General features: G+C 38.3%; 1 protein-coding gene across 1 annotated transcript in view; it reads left to right on the top strand.

Moving 5' to 3' along the window:
* LOC139745057 (uncharacterized) overlaps positions 1–23,396 on the top strand; it is a 24,917-nt gene extending 1,521 nt beyond the window's left edge. Inside the window, exons 2-5 of the mRNA XM_071655471.1 lie at positions 18,567–18,779; positions 19,707–19,794; positions 21,315–21,502; positions 22,699–23,396. Coding sequence (XP_071511572.1) covers positions 18,567–18,779; positions 19,707–19,794; positions 21,315–21,502; positions 22,699–23,396 — 1,187 coding nt within the window. The remainder of the gene's footprint in view (positions 1–18,566; positions 18,780–19,706; positions 19,795–21,314; positions 21,503–22,698) is intronic.
* The last annotated feature ends 1,162 nt before the right edge of the window (positions 23,397–24,558 follow it).

The following is a 24,558-nucleotide window of genomic DNA, read 5'->3' as shown; positions in this document are numbered from 1 at the left end:
CCTAAATTTGTCAAGGATGGGAGCTCTCATTCGTATTTAATGTCAAAGTCGAACAAAGGAACATTAAAAACGTTTCTTCACAACGTGTGGACTCTTCTTATTGTCAAAACAATCTTTCTTTTATTTTGAATCGCATTGATGAGATATGTGATAAGTCATGCGTGTTAATTTGGTCGCAAGATAATTAATTTAATCTCAGGGCGGATTGACGACGTGTACATTGTAGCACTTGCGGAAATTTCCCATACATTGCTGCTGTAACAATTGGCTGCACTCATGCTCAACAATTATTAATTTAAATCAATAATAAATAATACAGAAAATTGATAATCATGATTCCCTATCTTTTTTCAAGGATGAGAGCTCTCATTCGTATTTGATGTTGCGAATCTTTTAAAGTCGAATAAAAGGGTACATTTTTTTTCAGCGACTTTAAAAAACATTTTCATAATGTGTGGACTTCTCTTATCGTTCACACAATCTTTTTTCAATTTGTATAACATTAATGAGATATTCAATAAGTCATGCGTGTTAATTGTTCCAAAATTGAGGGTAAATGATACCTAATTATAAGGCAGATTTACGACGCGTAGCCCTTGGGAACTAAAAATAAAGATCCCCGCAGTTTGGTTTCGAATTATTTTACAGGCCTGGGTGTATATAAAAACCATCTCCAAAATATGGATATGATTTCATGGCTTTTAAGGCATGATAAGAGGTACAAAAAATTAGAACATATGAAAAGTCAACTCTTTCTGGACCAGAGTCCAAAATCTTCGTGACCTTGAACCTTAAACACGCTGCAGGAATGGCTTAGACACAATGATACAATTTTACATCGCTATAATGGGCGAGTTATAGACAAAGCCGTAAAGGACACGAGACTGGAGAGTGAACTCCCTTCTAAGTTTAAATCCCTTGAAGATTAGCTGATTCCTTGGTATAACTTTGTCCTGCATAAATAATTCAAGAACCGACGAAAGGAATTAGTTTACATAACAGTTGAATGAAAAGCAAGGAGGAAAAAAGTGAATGACGACACACATGTTCCCTCTTATACTGTCCAAGATAATAATACCTTGTCTGTTCGGGGATTCCCATTCTCCCTGCTTCGCATAGAGACATCAGGGATCAGTGGTGCATGAGACATTTTTGCATTAAATCTGGTATTTCGGGCTTTCTTTGGATATTCTGGTAATTTGCACTTTACTTATACAAGCCATTCTTTCGTGTTAAATCCTGTAAACCCGACCTGGTGCTTCTCACATGACACTTCCTCTTAACACCGCCAAACTCCGCCGCCTTCGCGCTGTCTTCTTCATGAGGACATTGAAACTGCTCGCAAACACTCCATCGTTTTTTGTTTTTTTTTTTTTTGGGGGGGGGAGGGGGTGGGGTTGCTGGTGGGGTGGGATGGGACTACCACAGTATTTCCTCGCTCTGTTGACTGCCAATGTTATCTCATGCTCCCATCATCATTAATTGTAATTAATAAGATTATCTGCGACTAGTATATTGAAAGATAAATATGTTGCCCCTAATTGTCAAGGATGAAAACTCTAATTCTCTTTTGATTATCTGTTGATTATCAAGGTGTACTCATGCTCAAACAATCATCAATTTTAATTAATAATTGTCTGCAATTGTACAGAAAAATGAACAATCATAATTCCCTACATTTGTCAAGGATGAGAGCTCTCATTCGCATTTGATGTTGCGAATCTTATGAAGTCGAACAAAAGGGTACATCCTTTTCAGCGACTTTAAAAACATTTTCTCAACGTGCAGGCTTCTCTTATCGCTCACACAATCTTTTTCAATTCGTATCACATTAACGAGATATGTAATGAAAAACGGTCGCTAGTCATGCGTGTTAATACTATCGCCAAATCGAGGGTAAATATCTATAATGATCTTAGGGCGGATTTACGATGCGTGGCACTTGCGGAATTAAAAATGAAAACTTCACTGTGCGTTGCTGCTATAACAATTGGCAAAACGTTTAGTTCGGCTTCGAATTATTTTACAGGCCAGGGTGTACGGAAACCATCTACAAAATATCTGCTGGATATGATATCATGGCTTGTAAGGCATGGTACTCCGAGACATAAAAATGGAATAAATGACGTCAACTCTTTCTGGACCACCAGTCCAAAATCTTCGTGACTTCATATACACGTATATTTAAAAAAAAAAGAATATGCTGACGGACTGAATGAGTTAATATGTACATGCAGTAACTCGTTAAAGCTAAATTACGTCTGGTACTCGAATGAACACACCTGCAGTAATGCGCGCGCACCTTCATCATGCACGAGCAACACTCTGCGTTAATTGAGTAAGTCATATGGAGCCTCTATTCATTATGACATGTTATGATGTAGATGAATGGGGAGCACGCTTGAAGCGGTATTTTCATATTGACATGAGATTCCAAACACAACCATAACAATGAAGAGGGTTTATTGATTAGTGGATGTACGCTTGGTCGCTGTTAAAAGACAAAACCCCACAAAACAATACGAGGAGAATTCTATTCATGCAAGGCGACCATCTTCACACAGATTCTTCTTTGAGTAATATCACCATCCCGATGTACATAATTATACCATGCAGTAGGACCAATGGTAGGACTTAATTTCGTCAGGATGCATTGACTGTAATACACCTACATCAAATCTGTGTCCATTGAAATATATTATTTTACATTTTACTGTTTTTGTACACGTTTCTGTTCTTCACAAACTATCAAATAATGTACCATGATCAATATTCTATGATTGCACGCAAGTCTCCAGCAAAAGACGATCTACTGTATGTGTACTTTACATTTTCTGGTCTGTCGTGATCAGAAGAGTTTAAAAGTAAAGTCAATCAATTTTGTCTTGAGGTACAGTATGATATTGAGATGAGGACCGAAAACATTGCTGTAAGAAACCAACTTTGTATCTTTTACATCAATTAGACGGAATTAAATTTCAATTTGCAACTAGTGCACATTTCGAGCAAATAACTCTGATATATAACTTTTGAGGGGGAAAGAAAACACTTTTGGAGGTAACATTGTTTGAGGTTAAAGGGAAAGTACAGTATAAGTGGAGATGAGAATTGGGCTTTTAACTTTTTGTGAGATACCAAGAAAACACTTATGAAATAGTACAAAGCATACCATTTTAAGAGGAATTCAAAGTTCATTTGATGAAAATCGGGTTTGAAATGACTGAAATATCCAAAAACAAAGTAAAACAAAGCGATCGTAATAGAATGTGGGTCCCACACTTTATTGAATCGCTCTGTTTTGGATATCTCAGCCATTTCAAAACCAATTTTCATCAGATAAATGTTTAATTCCTCGTGGAATAACATGCTCTTTCATATTTCATAGAGTTTTCTCATTATCTCACCAGAAAATGCTAGAAACCTAAAATTAGGTCTCAACCAAAACTATACGATCCCTTTAAAGGCAAAGAGTGAGTATGAAATATTCAATCGATATCTATATGTCCGTTTTATTTTGAGTTGCTTCTTCAGATATTTTTCCCTAGTCGTCCGAATATTGGTATTTGCAGACCATCGATATCAAACAAAATCTGACCAATCTGAACTGAACATCTCTTCATCACTGATATAAACCATGTAGCTACATAACAGGATCTCGCAAGTTGTCTTAACATATTTTCCCCTTAATTTCCGCTCTTGATTTTAGCATCATCACTTTCATCACGTCGAGTTACTGTCCCACTCCTATCGGGCCAATCACCGTCTTAGCAAAATTATGCAACAAATAATGATCACGAACAAGGTTGTGATTCTGAGAACTGTTTTGGAATACACTCCAGACATAATAATTGCGCAGCTGTGTTACGCAGTCGATCGTGAAGTACTACCCTGTCCTCGAGACATTTATTTGCTTTATAATATGTTGCCCTTCCAAGAACTGTCATTTTTTTTAAATTTTTACATAGAGGTTGAAACAATCATTGTAGACAAATCCATGCACTAGACTATACATTGGAAGATTTTCAAAAGTCTAGCCTTTACCTGCTTCAGTGCATGACGAATGTGTGTGTGTGTTTGCCCTCGTAATTTGAATAAAGATACGTTTGGAGGATGGAAGGTGCAATGAGGATTGTGAGAAAAGAAAAAAAATGATATTGAATATTGCATTCTCTACTTCTTTGAGGTGACCTCTGTGAGTATTTTCTGTCACGGCTTCATTTAAGCATGTGCATTCATCTGGAACGTATAATAATGGAAAATATGTTACTGAAAAGGGGAGTGTTTCGTTTTGTAGATTGGAATGCGTCTAAGATTTATACACCGATAGCACTGCATTTCTCGAAAGGAAACAATCTGCAAACCTGAAAGAAAAAAGTTTTCTTTGACACTAAAAGATGTGGGCCTTTTCAAAGTTTTGTTTGTTTGACACTCAAGATCATCGTACAATCCCAAATGGAATGTTGTCACCCCCTTGCCTTATGCGATTGTGTTATAAACTTTTTTTCCCTTCTTTCTTGAATCAGTGTCAAAAAGCACCAATATTTTGCGGAAACACATGGTATTCCAAATCTTGTTGGTATGATAATGGAGAAAAATTCTGGCTCGATAACGTCACAAAAAATGATTCTGAACTATGTTTATCTTGACACCGCTCTAATACTTCAACACGATAGTTCTTCTTGCTCATTAAACAACCTTAAAGGAATCAAGTGACTTTGATGTTTGTTGCCCAGATACAATGTGATCGGCCTTATACAATTGTATTTCCTTATTGGTTTAAAGCTAAATTTATATACATCAGTTGCGTTGAAAAATTAGGCAAGTCCGTCCTTGGAAAAAAGAAAACAAACATTTTTTTGTGTGACTAGAAATGATTTGTGGGGGTAAGTTTCGATAGGAAAATGGAACAAAAGTTTAAACTTGCGTAATGGGGATTGTGTAATAGCATACGGTGTACAGCCTGTGATGTTATAATCTGGTATATGATATGTATTATGATAATATTACGGAGATTCTTAACTTATTAGCGAATGCAGGGAATAACAGCAAAGATACGAGTTCTTGGAAGGCAGTTTGAAGTGGTTTGGCAATAATCTTCCGCTTTGTGTCCCCTTCCTCTTGTTTCTCATTTTATGAGCAGCCATGAGCATAAAATATTGTCGCACCATTGACGGTTTGGAGGAGGACCATCACCTCCCTGGTTTTTGCGGTGCTGAGTGCATGTCTGTATTCCGTAACCAACATATAAAAGTGATGTACATGAAAGAAGAGAGTCATGCAAGACTCGACACTAATTTTGTCTCTTTGGGCCACTAATCAAGCTTAGATTTCAAATTTTGGTGACCCCGAAATAATAGGAAACATAACAATGCATGTTGAATCCGCTAGGTTTGAATAAACAGACTGTGAAACTACTTTCATTTTAACTTCACTCCTGCAAGTTTCCTCCTAAAGTGTTAAGCAGTAGTCAGACTGACAGCTAAATAATGTCGTAGCTGGCAGGTGATCTCAAGAAGAAAACACCGGGTTGCCATTTTGTAAGTCTCATCACCAACATTCCCTTCCCACGGTTTCTGGAGACGACATGAGCGAGAGATTGTGTAACACATGATTGTATAGACCTGATTGATCTGGACAATTGATCGTCACTTCCACATTGACTTGAAGGGCTTCTTGTTATACATGCGGACCTGGACCCGTCTGAAGGTTGAATTTAGTGGTCTTGGTACCATTTTGAATTGTACGATTTAGGCCGAACACAATCCGTTTAACTGTGAGGGTCTTGTGGTCAGACGTTATTGTCTACTGCAGATGGTGCGCGCTCGAGAATCCGTCCACTGTCGAAAGTGCGATCGGATAGGCTGATATCAGACCTAACTCAATATGACATCATGATCCTAATGAGGGGTTTTCCTAAACCATCATCATTTTGATTAATGGATACTTCCTTATGTGATCGGAGTCATGTGCATTTTATACCCCTGATTACAGCCTTTTGTGAATCTATTGTCATATCCCATGTCTGATCCTCATTCTATCCGTTTATAAATTGTTGCTATACAAACACAATGTTTGACGAGCTGCATATTTGATGAGGGCTTTTTGTTGTCGTTCTTAGCCCGTTTGAAAACTTGAAACGCAATATGAAACGCCGGCTATTTTGTGTGCCATTATAACACAGCGATGATTATGATCAAATACTGTATAGGAATACCAGTGGTGGAGAGTCGGTGCAGTTTACGTGTACAGTGATAAGCTTGGCAGGGGTAAAGATGTGATTTGTAAGGTTATGCAGTGGCAAAATGAATGTTGTATAGATGACTGAAAATGCGAAGAAAAAAAGAAGGAAAGATTCAGAGAGACCAAAATGTCCACAGCATCGAATTTTGGTAATTTCAGTGCACATCTACAGTGTGCACGTATTAGTCATGCTTGCATATCCGTGTGTGTGTGTCTTAATCTGTTATCTCAAGAGTCGATAATGTTGGTTAACTCGAAAAACTTTCTTTTTACATTTGATAGTGTATATAAAATATTATCGCCAATATTGATGTTCCAACCGTCAAACTTCATGCTGGGGGTGTAAATTCTGATCTTGTCGTATATACTCGTACAAAGCAAAAGGGTATTTTAACTGGTATGTGGGTTGAATTATCAGTCTTGTGAAATGAAAATGTTTCTGGAAAAGTACCTACGTGTACATGACCTAGGTACCTTGAAAACAATAATGTCATGTCAATGTACTTTTCTGGCCCGCGCTTACAGACTTTAGTTACTATTTACAATATTCTTGTTTTTTTTTCTCTCTCTCTCTGACACTTTTCTTCTTCCTTGTTTATTTGTCTATGGTCGCAGATTGTTGATGTTAACTGCTATAATTATTCTTTTTTTTTTTTCATTGGCGGATTTTCTTCTTCGTTCACACAGTATTGCAAAATACGCTTCAGGGACCATCCCCTTATTTCAAATCAACTCGAGCGTATTCTGCATACTTCCCCATTACCTGCCACGCAACATGAATCAACAACTCCCTCATACACGTCCTTTTGAGGCATCCCATGCACCCACCTCCATGCACAAACACACGTAAACACACATTTTCGTAATCTTTATTTGATGTCACTCATCATCAAAGACGCACAGACACCCATACATACACACACGCACACACACATATACACACACCACATGTACATTTGATGACAAATACACTTTGTTCATTTTTTAAAGAGCTTTAGTATGATTTGTCACTTGTTTTTGTTTGGCAAGACAAATCATATGCAGATTAAGTTATGTTTTGAGAAAAATATGACTGTTACCATGGTTTCTTAGCTAGTTAGTATAAAAGGGTTTGCTTCACGCTTTCCGGCAGACAATGAAATTGTACTTTACATTGCGCTGTCAGCAACAGATACACGTGACCAACAACCTTGCGTCAAAACATGCACAGACAAACACACATACAAACGCATACAAATGGGGTCAAGTTTTTTTTACTCTTTTGTTGGAAGTTTTGCATTTCAGGTCGCATTCTTCACGAAGCTTAACCAATACCCTTTCTCATACCAAAATTTATTGTTAACGAAATCTGACAAACCCATATTTTTTCTATTAATATCCTCGAAAGATGTTTTGGCTTCAGATAATGTTAGATAATAGAAGTGCCTTGAATATTACAGCATGTGACATTATAAAAAATATATTAGCGATTATAAGCTTTGCAATAACTGGCTAGAATTCATTCTTCGATGCAATCTTGACTTTACCTTAGGTAAGGTACGATGAAACTATGTCAGACGAGCATAAAGACATAACACACAAGACTGCGTGGCGAGGATTGCGTGCAAACCAATCTTGAAGAGCGTTCGTGAAAGAGCTGTTAAAAGTCATTGAAAACTGTGACAACTCATACCCGTGTGACAGAAATACAGAGACAGTGAAACCGCCCAGTCTTTTTCCTATCACACATTTTGACACTATATGAAGCTCAACGATCTTGTCTATCTACCACGCATACGTACATCAGCTGAAAGTTTTACCGTGCAGTGTCCGAGTGAAACTGTGACCGCATTTTCTTGTCACGAATGATGTGATGACCATGAAATTTGATGAAACGTTGTCCCCCTTTTTTGAAGGAATTTGTAGTCACTGACAGCATAAAAGGAAATACCTCGTGCAAGTCTATTTCTGTCTTTATCATTGCACATCCTTGATTATGTTAAAAATGCATTTTCACAAGCTCAACAAATCTGACTGATCTTGTTAGATATCGCCAATATAATTATGTCCCGAAACCATCTCTCATGGATAACATCGGGAAAGTCGGATATTATTATTGACTATTCGCAATCAGTCAGGTAAATAAATGAATAAATGAATATTATATAGTAAAGTATGATATGATATGATATAATATACTATACTATACTATAATATAATATAATATAATATAATATAAATTAATATAATACAATATAATATAATATAATATAATATAATATAATATAATATAATATAATATGATATATATGAACAACAATGAATATATATCTACATAGACTGTCTAAGTGGTCTCTATCATGTATATTGCTATCTAAAGTATATAATACCAAAACCATGTGCACCTTGCAAGCATGCACGACATAGTTGTTTCAAGTTTTCTATGCATATATTATGATACTAATTTTCCTTTTACGAGTTATTGATATTTGCGAATTATGGCAGGCCCTAATAATAGCTGACGTATACTGTATAATGGTAATATCATGACGGGTAATTTGCTGGTCAGTAATGCGAGACGTATAATTTAACGAGGCCTGACATGTTCGCCCCGGCAACTTGAATCGATCCCATTATACCGGTGCGAAATGTTACATATTTGCCCAACATACTTGCGATGTGTGATATATAAATAGGATAAGCTTCAAGCAAACATATCATGTTATTTGACTCACATAATTCTTAACAGCTTCTTGACGTCAAACGAAAATAATTAGAATAGAACCTGTTGTTCGTTTTCCTCTTTCAGTATCACACTTTCTGTAGACACATTTGGTACTGACATTTGCGTTTACACTCGAAATTATCTGTTTAATGGCTTGTGTTATCGCACGTAAGCTATCTTGTTGAAATATTAGGCGACACAATATTGTATATGCAGCGTGTATTCTTCCGTTGGGTTAAATATATTCGAATACAGCTGAGAAAAGGCGTACATTGACGCCATTTTGATATAGATATACAATGCACATCGATGAGCTTAGTGTGTTTTTGTGCGCCGTAATTTAGAAGATAATTCATTTCCAATCTCAATTTATCTTGAATGTCATGCTTCTATGTCAATCCAAATCGGTTTTTGGAATTTGAGGAGTGCCCTACTTGTATATTTGCCAATCCATGTTGACACGGTATCTGGCTATGACATTGGATTTCTTCTGATACTAAATTGCTAATCAACTAATTATTGTATGACTGTTGTAATATATTCATACACAATAAGGTCCTCCCACCATCACCGCACCAGATATAGGCCCCGTTTTATCAAAAGATATAATCGATTATTAATTTCCTTACCACACAGGCTGGGCTGGCATACACTTACCATAGAAATAAACTACATGATAAATCATAACTCTTCATAAAACAGGGCCCATCAGATAAGAATAATGATGAAAGTGCATGATGTTGAGATAATGGTGATGATCTATTGTAACAATGATAAAGATATTGAAACTGATAATGATTACAACATCGATCTTTACTCTCTAAAAAAAATCGAGTGAAAATATTCACTCTTGAAGGAGTGAATACAAAAAAGAGTGAATTTAGAGTGAAATTGGAGTGAATTTCGAGTGAAAATGTTCATTTTCACTCATTTTAGAGTGACCTCAGGGATCACTCGAAGATTTTGGAGTGATCCCTGACGTCACTCCAAAACGAGTGAAAATGAACATTTTCACTCGAAATTCACTCCAATTTCACTCTAAATTCACTCTTTTTTGTATTCACTCCTTCAAGAGTGAAAATTTTCACTCGATTTTTGTTAGAGAGTAAGTTAGTAATAATACTATCATTAATCATTAAGGGCAATGATAACAATATAGCTTTCAAATGGAGAAGTATTCATTAATTTGTAGAGGTTTTTAAAAGTTATTTTATTTCAATGAACTTTGGTGTCAAATTGTCTTATTGAAATACATCGTGCATTACATATTGAGGGCGGGGACTATGTAGCTATACAACATTTGTATGTATGCGTCATGTGTTTTCTCTTCTTGCACACTACTTTCCACTCTCTTGAAGTACACGTTTATCATGCAGTGGCTCTCAAACAAGACCCCTTCCCTACATAAAACGCACATCAAACTGGCATTCCCCAGCAATCACGTGACATATATATGCAGTAATACACTATTCTAAAACCACTATCCCCGCCCGTTTTCGTGACAAAACCGTCAATATTTGCGCGCTGCTATTGTGAAATCTACATATCCTTTTGTTGGCATCTGTCATCTTTAACCAAAGGGAGTGGAATTGTGTTTAGTAAGGGGATAAACATTCGGTCTGACTTTACCGAAGAATACAATGGTTGGTATTCTAAGAGCAGGCGTATAATGTCTACAGATCCGTGGTATGTGTCTGGATGAATACTTAGTTTTGGCCATTGCTTGAAAAAAAAAAAACTCTTTGGAAATCCCGTATTTTTGGTCCTGTGTATCACAGGCACTGATGGCTTTAACTCTACAAATTGCGATTCTTTCCCTAACGCTTGTGAAGTATGTTATATACCAATACATGTACCATCCATTTTTGGAACCACGCTTACACCGCAATCATAACATTATACTTTCCATGATGTAGGCAAATGATTTGTCTTAGACTCTCAGATGATTGTTTGAATATAGATTTTTATGATGAAGTATTGGTTATCATTGCTTTGAATATTCATGAAATATTCTAATAAACACACTGTTCCTCACTGATGCGTTATGAAAATAGATGTTGCGGTTGATTCACATTACGAGGAGAGTGCATGTGTTGGCTCTGGATCACAACATAGGCAAACATTATTCCACCGTCAAATCATAAACTGCACTAAAAGTGTCATTTCATTGACGTTGGAGTGCTAAATCATGTAAGATCCTTCTTATCTGCTTATGAAAGCTGGAATAACGTTTTCATATTGCGGTAAAGGGCGTTGCTGTTTCCAAATTGTCTTCTATATAACCTTCCAATGACCTGCCCGTGTATGGTTCGTGCAGACCGGAAATGACACAGGCACTCGAGGCATGCACGAGGAACCTCCGAAGAGCCGGACCTCCGATTTATTGAATTGCAGACAACAACTAAACGCGACCCCCGCGTATACACGTACACCGAACGCTCATAATATCACACATCGATAGATTTACCGACAATCGGCATCGGACACTCTTATCCAATGAAGATGAATACAGCATGACTTTAAAATCGTCCGTTGCTTGTGGGAAGACGGCGGCTGCTCCCTTTTCATTATTCTTTCTGCCTGTACTGTGCAAATATTTCATGTTTGGGACAAGGTTCAGGTATCGACATGCCATGCCAGGTTGAGCATAGCAGCAGTATAATGTCAGTTCCAAACGCGATTACTGGTCGAGACTTGATACGGATAATGAAATGTCATTCTGCTAATTAACACATTACAGATTATGACAGCCATCAGCAGTTTTGCGCGCGCGCACACACACACACATACACACACACACACACACACACACGCACAAGCACACATACACATAATTATCATACAGACACAAACACTTTTTTTGTAATACCGTTTCAATTCCATCTAAATGATATGCCCATGTCTGTATATCAGACAGTCATTTAAAACAGCATTACTCTCTGTTTTTAAGTAATACTATCTCTGTGTCCTATTTTATAGTAGAATAATAATAGTATATTTAGTAGAATTAGATATTGGAAGTCAGTGATTGACACACACACATACACGCACACACACACACACACACACACACACACACACACGCTTCACAGTAAAGACATGAAAGAAGGACTGCATGCAGTATAGCTTTTCCGATGGTCACTGACGAACTATTTTTTTTTTTTTGTCTGTGAAGTAAGCACTTGAGTCAACCCTGAGGAGCTTACTGTTTTCACCCCTCAACCCCCCAGACAGCAACAACACAACAAAGGGGGAAAAACCCTCATGGCCGTCATATTTGGCGTGACTGACACAGGGGAACACAATAAATCCCCCATCCTTTACTTTTGGCCATTATATACGGTGAGTGCCAAAATCTCTTTTCCTTTGTGTGAAACAATCGCTGTGTAAAAGGTTTTTTTTCCTCTTTCTTTTTTATTTTATTTTTTCTTGTATAATCAGATACAAGGCTTTCTCCAAAGAATGGCCTTCTCCAAACAAAGGGTGGCTCATTCACTATTGGGGGACGGGACTCAAGTATAGTTGCCTTCGCACTTGAAAGATTAACGTTTATCAAAATCTTCTTTTCAAAAGAGCTGTAAAAAAACAACTGCTTTGACCTTGCAGAGGGTTCAGATCTAACTAACCATTAGATCTTACTTTATCTCGCTTTGTTATGCAAATTGCGCACATTGATGCGGAACTCGCACCTTCTCACTGAAACTCCATATTTTCAGGCAGACGCTCTGTGGATAAGATTAAAGTCTATCAAACAGAACAGTGACAGTTTCACAAACATCGGACAGAGTATGAAAATGTCTTCATCAAAGGCATCTTAAAATTCACGGGACGTTTTTGCATAGGCATGCAGAACTATAGCAAATACTCCGTTCCTAATTATTTTGAATTTAAAGTGGATGTAAGTGTAAATTCGTTAAAAATACACTTATGACAACGTATCTAACTGCACTTTGTAGGGAGATTTTTCTAGGAACTTTTCCCCATACCAAAAAACTTTATCCGTGTTCCATTTTGAGCCATGCAGTGTTTATCGCTGTCGTGGTAGACATAATCATCATAGTCATAGTCATCACATTGTGGTATTTTGGGTTTGGGTTGAAGATATACGTGTACATGCTTGTGGCATGTATGTGGCATACAGCTTTACCTGAGAAAGAACATGCATGTGTGATATCATGTTGAATATAATAATGGCTTGCGTCGTCAGCATCGAGAATTTAAAGAAAATAGTATTATAGTATTGGAGGGAGAGAAGGAAGAGGAAAAGAAGAGGACAAGGAGAAGGAGAAGAAAGACTATCTATAACTCATTCTGTCAGACCTAAAGAATTGCCAAAGATATCGTTTTAGACTCTATACTACTCTATCTTCAGAGTTTCTTAGCTGGGTTTTCATATTAGGTATAGCATTACGGTCAACTCGTGCTATCTCATCACTTTTTTCCCCCTAAAAGAACAATTTAAGAACAAGAATATAAAAAGGTAAAGTCTCTTATCTAAACTATCTGGAATAAACGCTGAGTGTGACGCCATGAAATAAGTTATTGCCAGAAACAAAAACACAACAAAAAATCATCAGATTTTTGCCAATTCTGCCATTTTTTAAAGCGAGCGAAAAAGTAGATGACTATATGTCTGGAAAAAAAACCCCTAAAGGTTTTGTATCGAATATTAACTGAAATCGTATTAATGTTATTTCGACTGTATATAGCTGCTTGTCAAATAGTATTATTTGTTTTATGTATCATATAATAAGTCATTTATTTGTAACTGAATGTGGATGAGTGAATAACATTTCTATTAAAAAAACAACAACGATTAAGTTATTTGCCTGCAAAAACAACGCGTGAAGTCAAGTTGAGAGCCTGGAGTAATCTGCAAAACGATCATGATCCGATTCGGCGGGTGAACAGTCCCGAAACGGTAGAAAACAAACAAGCAATCGACTCACTCTCCCCTATACCACTCCCCCCCCCCCCACCGGCATTCTGCCTTGTGCCATCTCTGATTGCACTATGCAAGCGTGGGTGTGGAATTGCATTGTCACTTCCCATGGTCACAGAAAGTTCAAGCATATTTGAATTTCTACCCGTCGTTCGACGGGGGTAAAATCCATGGTCACGAATTTGCCACTGGGCGCGATTGCACTGTTGACGAGATATTGAAGACGAGCCTCAAATATTGGTCGATATCTTCACGATGTCACACACTGCGTGTGGAGTCAATGGAGATACGGCAGTTAATGGTGCTTGTTGTTATCCTTTGCGTGTGTGTTTTATGTGTGTATGTAGCTTATTTCCTGGATGGGCATATTGTGTGTTCCAAGCCAGAAGAAAGCAAAAAGCGACTCCGCTTTCGAACTCGCTTCTTTGAAGCTGATTGTGTCATCATGCACTGTCCTGAAATTGACACAAGATGCATGACTATACGAATATGAAATGTTTAATTTCCCGTAAAGTTAGCCCAAAGTTGGTTCAAAGCCGATCAATAGCCAAAGCAAGTACGATATTTTGTTAGCAGCCTGTGAAACTCCACCGACGGTTTTACGATGGCTTTTCGATGCTCTAGTTAAAAGCCCTCACGAATTACTCGATGCTGATACGATCAGAGCCAAATCGAAACATTTCCTTTATCGTGTGTCCGTCGAATGCTCAATGTCGTCGCAATGTGACCCTTAAATCAGCGAGTGTGCGTCTTGTTACGTTGTAACAGAATATCTTTATCCCATGGACTTGAAAACCTCTTTTAACTTACAGTATGGTTAATATAATCACTTCATTTGCGATCACGTCTGTAATGAATTGGCACCAGAAAAGTAAGATCACATTTCGGGCTCGTTCAGCTATCAACGCTCACATAATACAACGTAATAAAGAGCATGGATGCTTGCATGAGGACAGTCTTAACACTACAAAAGAGTTTATTTGTCACACTCCAAACAATGTCCATTTTGGAAACCTTTTTAACACGAAAAGTATAATCACACCCCCATTCTGTCGTATTATTCCAACTGCACACTGTCTCATTTAGCTGTGTCCACGAACTAAATATAGTAATGCAGTTAATAGGGATTCATTTATTTTTTCCTCATTTACAATCGAGAATCTATTGCAAAAAATACCTTTTGATATATATTACTCCTTTTGAAGAAAACTTTTGATAAACATGACTAAATCACTGCTACATGAACTTCAAGTAAGCTTTTTTTTTCTGCACTTCTACTATACTCTTTTATCTCGTAAACTACGAAAAAAGTAGCGATATCTCTTATATGCCGAACACCGAAAAGGGGGACAAACTCTAAAAGGCTGTCCGTGACCTAGTTTTATCGTTTTCTGTAATGGCCCATGACTAAACGTGTAGACAATGCACTATACGATTTTATCTGCAGCTTTTCAGACATACGTTGACTATACCAAACCACAGGCCTTCCTCCTTTCATTGGGTTGTATAATGATTGTCCACACCTGCGCCCTTCTCCAATTATTACTTTTCGCGGCGACTCAATTTTGCGGCGATCTGCTAAATAGTGCTCTGTGTTTTCTTTATAGGGCAGGGACAAGGAGAAAACAAAGTCGGTCAAGTCACAGTCCTGGCAACGTCACTACATTTTGAAAAAAAAAAGAAATAGAAAGGAGATCATAACGTCTGCACTATTGATAGCTGGTCCGTGTGTGACTGATTTCAAGTTGTCCCGGTGTTACTGTTAGGGCCTATAAAGCGCGCATGCAATTCGTGGCGGTATGAATTTCCACTGAACATACACTGTGTCACCAAACGCAGAAATGATGGTGTTTGTATAGCCAAGACGAAAATTTATCTGGGAAACTTAGTTCTTTTGATTGTTGTTTTTTTTTTGTGTGTGTATGTGTGTTGGAGTACGATGTCATGAAACTGTCTGCACTTCAAAATAACTTAATACGATTTAACCTTCAGTTTATGATGTTGAATTCAGAATTATGCCTGAATGCTTTTTTTGTTACATTGTCAGTTTGCACAGAAAGAACAGTATATAGTATTGCTTGAATGAATCGTTTATTCATAAGTTAAGAAAAAAATATGATATTAATAGCCTCCTGGGAAAACAGCGCTTATCACCTGGGGTATGATAATTTGCGGTTGAGTTCCGTGTTTACACGCATTTGATTTACCTGTATACCAGCCTTTGTCAAGATAAGAAAGAATGCTGCAGTTATGTTCATTTCAGGGCGTTTGCGACCTACCCACCCCTAATATTAAAACCACAATACGGCCTCATCAAAACTGTCAACGAGGGAGCGTCAAAGTTAACTTTTTATCATTTTTTTAAACACCACGTTCTAATAAAAACAGGTCCGACAAAAGAACCACATTGAGCTATGTTGACGTATATGCTCGATGAAGACTGAAAAGAAAAGAAACCCATCACGTTAAATCCCTTCAAGAAAGGACGTCACAATATCCTCGCACTTTTCGAACGTCCCTCCGGCGAAGCTAAATCCAAACTTCCACAAGACACCGGAGGTTCCTTTGTCATGGGTTGCTGCAAATTGCAGGTCCTAACATTTAACCTGACAAGAAAAAAAAATGTACATAACAACCCATTCCTGACATGTGCATTGTCAGATTGTATAGGCATTGTTGTATTTTGCCATAAATCATGAGTCTGCATTTTGAACAAGTTCTTTGAAGATATAACCACAATAAGGCCCTTGTATTTGCCTCAGTGATAGAAGGTAAAATGCAAAAATTGACGTCACTGACATTGCATAAGTGCGTAGAATGAATATTTCCTTTATGGAGAGATAAGTCAAAATTATTCAGCGTGGTTGGTCTGCTTATCTTTTCTTCCTCTGGGACTTTGTAACTGACTTTACCGTACACAACGCTAAAAGAGTCTGCCCCTAATATTTTGTCTCATTTATAAGAGAGGGTGAGGGCTAATTCTTTACGAACATAATATCCGAGTCGACAGAATCCACGAAGCAACTTCCAAGTGTGATAATCACACATCCCCAAGTTACATGCACGTATACGATGTGCCAGGAGTACAGTATTCATTGTTCTCTTCCACGTCGTTATGTGGGCTGAACTGTTGAACAAGGAATTTTACCTCGTGGAATTGGTTTTATCAGACAACTGTCAAATGCACTGAGTTAGGGCTGAATGGCTTATGAGGTGCCAAAATTGTGTCTTCCAGTTTGTGATTGGAATTGTTGCTCTCGTTGGCTTGTGTGTAACATTCATTACACAGCCATGCAGTTTCCCGGGAGCCACTTTGAATTGCCATGAGTGCTTGTGGGTGCTTGTCCGCCATTTTGGTCTCAAGTAAGAAAAGCAGTAGACAGGGAGAAACGTTTGGAAGGGCAGACGTGATATCAGGAGTTGTTGACGTTTCTTACCCCATCAGAACCGCGCCTTTTTCGAAGAATGTTAAATACATGGGTAAATAATAAAACCCGGACACATTCTCCTCAATGCGTCTGATGTACAGTATTTCCAGCTCCTTTCACTTGCCTGATGCTTTAGATAACAAGTATCCGTAATTCGCGTCAATTCAGCTATAAAAGGGTGCGTATTTACGGATTATCTTAACTTTGTTTGCGCTCGATCTATTTTAAGGACGGTAGCTGCATGCGCTTTCTTACAATTCAGTCTATTTTTCTCACACAAGCATGCGATTATCATTGATCCAGACTTCATTGCATGCCATTACACGAAAGTAGAAGAGTATTTAGGCCTTATACTGTTTCAACCCACAACCAGCTCGTCACAGATAATTTCAGCAGCCTCTCCGTTGCCTTGCGAACTCATTATTTCAAGAGTATCATCGCAAAACAAATTGACTCTATTCTTCTCAATTTGCGATCAAACCTGCAAAGAACAAAGAAAATGATATGAAAATGCGAGCGACAAGCGAGCAATCATTTGAAACAAAGTTCCTTCATTGATGGTGAACTTATATCAAAATATTTGGAAATGGCGCTGAACTATATCATTATTGACACAAGTATTACAGTTTCAATTGAAAACTCGTGACATATCATCAGAGGTATAATACAGCATGCTCTGCAAAATACTTACGGTTATGTGTTGCTGATCTATGCGCATCTCTTCACTTCAAACGCCGTACATCATATTTGGGCAAAATTTCAATCGTAAACTTTGGAATTTATGATTTACAGGGTAAATACTAAATTTGAACACTGTAAAAACGTGTGACCTTTTGGCGCTCTGTCTATATCGTTGTAATTTTCTGCAATTCAGCAGGAATAGATTCGGAACAATGTTTTCTTTTCCATATTTTGATTAGGGCATGAATTTTACCATTTCCTCCATGTCTCAATGTTATTCTATATTAGAAATACATTTGGATTGACAGATTATCATACTCCAAGCAGATATAGCTGGCTTCTGCAGCACAAAAACTTTACGACTTTTCAGTCACCCTTAAAAAAGACTGTATAATAGATTGGGGCAATATCATGCAATTATAATGATATCATAAGTTTAGTCTTGATTTGTATCAGCAAGCAAAAATTGGCAAGAGGAATTACACAAATCAATTAATTGAAGCAAGTACTTAATGTGATATCTTTGTTCTCTTCCAACCTCCCGTTTTTACTTGTTTTTCTGTGTGTGTAGGTGACGCCCAGTTCTGTCAGGCGACTGCTCCGGCCGCTGGAACCCGATTCAACGGTACAATCGATAACTATTATCGGCCCGGCGATGTACTGTCTTACAACTGTGACGTCGGCTATCGGCTCAACTACGCGAATCCAATCAGTACATGTATCCAGACAACGTCCGATCCTACCACCGCCTCTTGGCAGCCCAACGACATCAAATGCAATTTAGGTACAAAACTGGACACTCCGACCTTTACTTTTTCTCTTTTGTTTGTTTTCATAAAAATCGTATCGAAGATACAATCGGAACTGTACCTGACGGAGTCATTCACAAACTACATTTGAATGCTCTTGGACCTCGGCATCTTCATTTTGACCAAAAAGTGTGTTTTTCTTGTTTTTATGTTGTGTTTGTGTGTGTGTGAAGGGGGGGGGGGCTGGTGGTCAAGGTAATTAAGATCTGGTTATTTGAAAATAGAGAGGTGAATCACGAAAAGGGGATACCTTTGCCAGTTATGTTACAGCCTCTTACATTGTGTCGATGTGGAGAAATTGACTTAGGGCCATAAGACTCGTCATCAAATAGAGATAATGAATATAACCTAAGGGAGACACACACAAAATAGAAGGTGTGCCGCCGCTCCCTGCGACATTCATTCTACTGAATGGCTCTTTTAATGATTCTGGGCGAGTCAAAAGAACGACAAAAATAAAAAATTGACTACGCTGATTGCAGATTCATCTTTGAGTTGAGTCACAAAAAGTTTAAGACTCCTGAGTCATCGGAGGCAGTTGTCAGATAACGGAGATGCGACTTTGACTCAACTGTAAGGCGTTTGACCTTGAATTTAGTCATTCTGGAGTAGTTCAGAGGCAGACAGGTGAAAGAAATATAGGTAGGACTTTGACAACGTTGACTGTAGTTTTGCTATACCAATTCAAAACTTTATCAGATAACGGACAATTAATTATGCAATTGTATTTGATGATAGTCACTTTTCAAAGAGGAGAATAATGTAGTGGGATGTATTTTTTTTTATTATACCTAACATTGCATAAGATGAGCATATTGAATGTCGTTAGTGCCTCTTCCTCTTCCATTTTGGGAATGGGTCATTTTCATATTCATTGTTCTTGCCTTTCTTGCTCTCCGAAGATGTCGTTTCTCTGGCAGTGGCATGCATTGTCGCCCTCGTCGGCCTCTTCGTGTTCACTGTTGCAATCATGTGGCTTGTAAAGAGGAGGTAAGACCACGGAAATAACAGCACACATTCACATTTTCAAACCGAGTACGGGCTGGTCATTTTACCTGTGTCTGGTGATTGAAAACACACTTTTGTTTTCTTAAAAATGACGATGTTCTTAACCCAGTGCACGTGGGAAGCTGGATGGTCATGGGTTAAAGTCTGTTGGGATTTGAGACTTAGGCAGGGAACAGGTTTAAAGGAGACCTCCGGATGATTTTCAGATTTTTACATTTGAACAACAATAAATTAGTTATACTTAGTACATAGTTTCAGAATTTATAGTGATTAGGATAAGGAATAATAGTGTTTTCAAAATTTATAACAAATTGTAATGAACAAGGATGATGACATGGCAGCCTCACCATAAGAATGCATGACTGGGGGCTCAAGGAAGCAGAACAAAAGAAGAAGGCATGCATACAGATTTTACACAGGTGAACTTAGCAAGCGGCATTGTAATGGAATTACACTGCTACATTTCTGAAATATGTGAGGCTTCTATGTCATCAACGCTGTTCAGTGTAACTTGTTTTAGATCTTTTAGAGTATTGGTTTCTCTGCTCAAGGACGACAATAAATTCCACAAATCTATACATGGAGCTGTCGATTTATGTACTACATGATGTGAAATTATGAAAATCGTTTGGAATGCCCCTTTAATAGTATCGTTCTGTAACCGTAATTGAACCCATAATCTTGCCAACGATGTATTTGGGTGCTGGATGTTGGATATACCGGTGACCATGAACGTATTGTAGGCAAGACCCAGTCGTATGCACTAAGCTTTGAGACCATCTATAATAGCGTTTCGATATCCCCGCTCCTTGTTTCGGTGAATCAAAATTATGACGTTGGGGTTAAAAGAGGCAAAATTTACAACAGATAAGATTGACAATCACGATGTCAAATCCAGAGAGATTTTTTTTTCAGAGTAAAAATCAGGTATGGCATTATCTTGAAATCTTATTGTTATTTCTGTTGTTAATATCGTTAACATTGTTACTACTACTACTACTACTACTGCTACTACTACTACTACTACTACTACTTCTACCATGACTACTACTACTATACTACTACTTCTACCACTACTACTGCTATTACTGCTACTACTACTACCATGACTACTACTACTACTTCTACTTCTACTACTACTACTACTACTTCTACTACAACTACTACTACTATACCATGACTACTACTTCTACTACTACTACTACTCTTCTACTACTACTACTACTACTACTACTTCTACTACTTCTACTACTACTACTTCTACTACTTCTACTACTACTTCTACTACTACTACTTCTACTACTACTACTTCTACTACTACTACTACTCTTCTACTACTACTACTACTACTACTACTTCTACTACTACTACTACTACTACTACTTCTACTACTTCTACTACTACTACTTCTACTACTTCTACTACTACTACTTCTACTACTGCTACTACTACCACTATTATCATCATCTTCATCTTTATTACGGTAATTGATATTATAATAGGAAAGAGACGGACTCAAGAAAGATCAAACGCAAGGCGCGCGAAAACACGTACGTCACCAACCACTTCGAACAGCGGCGATCCACTCGCAACGGACACGTGAACGAAGGCATGACAGACATCGAGATGACGCCGGTGAATGGAAACGGCAGCGTCATCAACCGGGAAGGAAACAATGGACACGCCAACGGTGAGGATGACGAGAACAACGCAGAAGATCAGATGAAAAAGACGAAAGAAAATATTTCAAAAAACGAGAGAAACAGCTAAGGGTTTTTAAATGTACTTGAAGAGTCAACAAGACTGCGATATTTATTATATTTGGTAATGACGATAAACCAGAAAGAGTTTATGCGTTTCAGAGTTAAGAAAGATTGTGTTTTAGTAGTCACGTGGTGATAAAAGCCGGTGATCTATGAAAGTTTAACAGGAAGAGGGGAGTGTACAGGGGCGGATTCAGGAATTCTGTAAAGGGGGGGGGGGGCGTGACTAATATTTCTGGTGCCACTTCCGGGTTTCATTTCATTTTTTATTTTTATTTTCTTTGTTTTTAACGAAAATTAAAGGGGGCGTGCGCCGGTTGCGCCCCCTCTGGATCCGCCACTGGTGTATGCCATACGTACCAAAAGCTGACAAGGAATGGGTAGCGTACAGGTAGACTGATTGTATCGTCGTCATATGGAAGAAAAAAACCAATTTTGTAATGCATTCAAGTTTTATGCATGCTTTGTTCACAAAAGTTGTCCTTAACAAACATGAAGCTTGCTAGAGACTTGCCCAACTTAGCACCAACTAAGCGAATACCAGTCTATGGACCTTAATGTGAGGGAACAGGTGAATGAAATACTTTGTTACTAGAATGCAGGAAGAGAAACATCCATAAATTGCAATGAAATATACAGAAAAAGTTTATTGCTACCAAGAACATGTTGTTTGTTTGTTTGTTTTTTACAAAGAAACTTTATTCATATAAACATTCAGGTACAAAATAAATGTCACATACAATACACAATTCAAATGATCCAAATTTGACAGGCAACTGCGAAACAACTAAATAATGTAAATGCGATTCCAATTGATATCAGATACAATACCTTTAGTTTTCTCAGACATATATTCGTCTACTTTCTTCGCTTGCTTTAAAAATTGACAAAATTGGCTAAAATGTAACGATTTCCTTTTATTTCTGACAGAAAATATAACGTATTTTGCGTACAAACAATAAACCACGTTGTAACATTTTGTTACGAATAACGATGAATTAAGCACACTTGGTGACACACTTTGGGCCTTGTTGCGAACGCGAGAGTCCTAGTTCCAAGATTTGGTTTGGGAAGCAAACACGTAATGACATGAGTTGTACTTCTTTGTCTCTCTTGTCCGCAGGCTTTGTCTGGAGCCCGCCCAAATTGAAGGGCTCCGTGAAGCAAGAATCAGAGGTCGCCATCCTCTCGCGGAGCCGAAAGGCCTCCTCGGGTACCTCACGCTCCAGCCGCTCCGACAACGTGAACGCCAACGTGGTCAGCGGCGTCCAGCTCAACCCCGACGTCGGCGACATCGAGTTCGGCGCCAGCAACACAAACTTCACGAACATCAAGGACATCGGTTCCTCGGTGAAGTCCATGGCGCACCCGAGCATGGGGACCAACAAGATGGACATGTCACTTCCGATGCCCGAGTCGGCCAGCCCGACGATGTCCAACGACGCCAACGCGAGCCCAGAAACAGCGCGAGATTACGGCGACCTTTACGCATCGGTAGACATGTCTAAGAAGAGCAAGAAGAAGAAGAATGAGGAGCAGAAGGAGAACAATAACAACTCAAATATCAACAGCATCGTGACCGTGGCGACGATCGAGAGCGACGGGGGATACTCCGCGGTCGGGTCCTTCAGCACCCCGTCAGGTAGCTTCACCGCGCACGAGGAGGCACTAGCAGACGACAGCGCCTACTCCGCCATCAAACTCGGCGGCGACAGTATTGGCGAGGACGACTATGCGACGGTGGAGCGCAAGGAAGTCGATGACGAGACACCCCGAGGAAATGAGGACTTCGGCGACCTCTACGCTAAAGTCAAAAGATAGACATTTTGACACTTCCGAACAATACAGTGTGACACCACGGAGAACACTATTTTAAAATGTGCGAGTGGGCGTGACTGAAGAAAGGGCTCCCTCTCGTGACTCCTTGTTACAAAGGACAATACTATTCGTTATGGTATCATGCAACGTAAAGATTCAAGAGTGCGCTTATCTGTCAAATTAATGATTGACGAGGTTTTTTATATTTTGTAAAAAAAAAATACATTGGTATATATACATCTATCAAATGCGTGTTAAAAAATGCAGGTTGTAGGTAAAGGATTGCTTTGATTTATATCGAAGGCTATTTCTTTGAATTTACAGTAGGGCCTACGCTCCAGCTCACTAAATACTCGACTGCCAGTTTAGTACTGTACCCTAACAATAATGTATATCTATGCTTCAATTCAAAATAGTTTTGTGATGTTCTTTTTAGTTCGACTGCTCACTTATGACCTTGCTCCAAGTCGTCATAATGATTTCCCACGTGTCGCTGGGTAAACGCACACAATAGAGTAAGTCAGTAGATTTTGTTGTCTAATATATGTATACAAAATTCAGTGAGGTGGTCCAGGATTTTTTCATTCCAAGGGCTAAGGTATTGTGATGGGTGAATGGCGTTCCGCTTTATGCATGAGACATGATGGAATTTCTTGTATCTTTTAGTACATGAAAACCCTTATACGGATGTCTCTTCTTCTACATAAATTTGAGCTTTCAAAATATTTGTGATCTTGACTACCGAAGGCTTTCAAAAATATTGTATCTCTCTATTCTTATCGCTTGATTTACAAATGGTTATACTTTCTCGAATGATAATTTTGCTGTACATTCTACGAACTCTTGCTATGATCTTCAGCAGTACTAGTACAACTTGATGTGTAAAATCTCCGTTTTCAATGATGTATTTTTGTAACAATGTTTCAGTGTTTAAAGCTGTCGTTACGGTGTACATTCATTCATGCCTGAACGCTTTGCTGAATGAGTGTTATTGTGCTCGTGGAAAACATCCCAACATTAGCAATAACAATGGCCCAAGTTTATCTGGAGGTATACTGCCATAAGGAGAATTGTCCTCCTCTCTAGCGACAATGGCGACTCTTTTTGATACCCACTTTGACTTCTGAATAGTCTATTTTTTGTGGTAAGGGGAGGGGGGTTAAAT

This window comes from Diadema antillarum, unplaced genomic scaffold (assembly GCF_040938485.1).
Source record: "Diadema antillarum isolate AM-2024a unplaced genomic scaffold, OU_Dant_1.0 seq00001232_RagTag, whole genome shotgun sequence".
In the NCBI taxonomy this organism is placed as follows: Eukaryota; Metazoa; Echinodermata; class Echinoidea; order Diadematoida; family Diadematidae; genus Diadema; species Diadema antillarum.
Note: the sequence above shows the minus strand (reverse complement) of the source record. Positions and strands in the feature narration are given on the sequence as shown.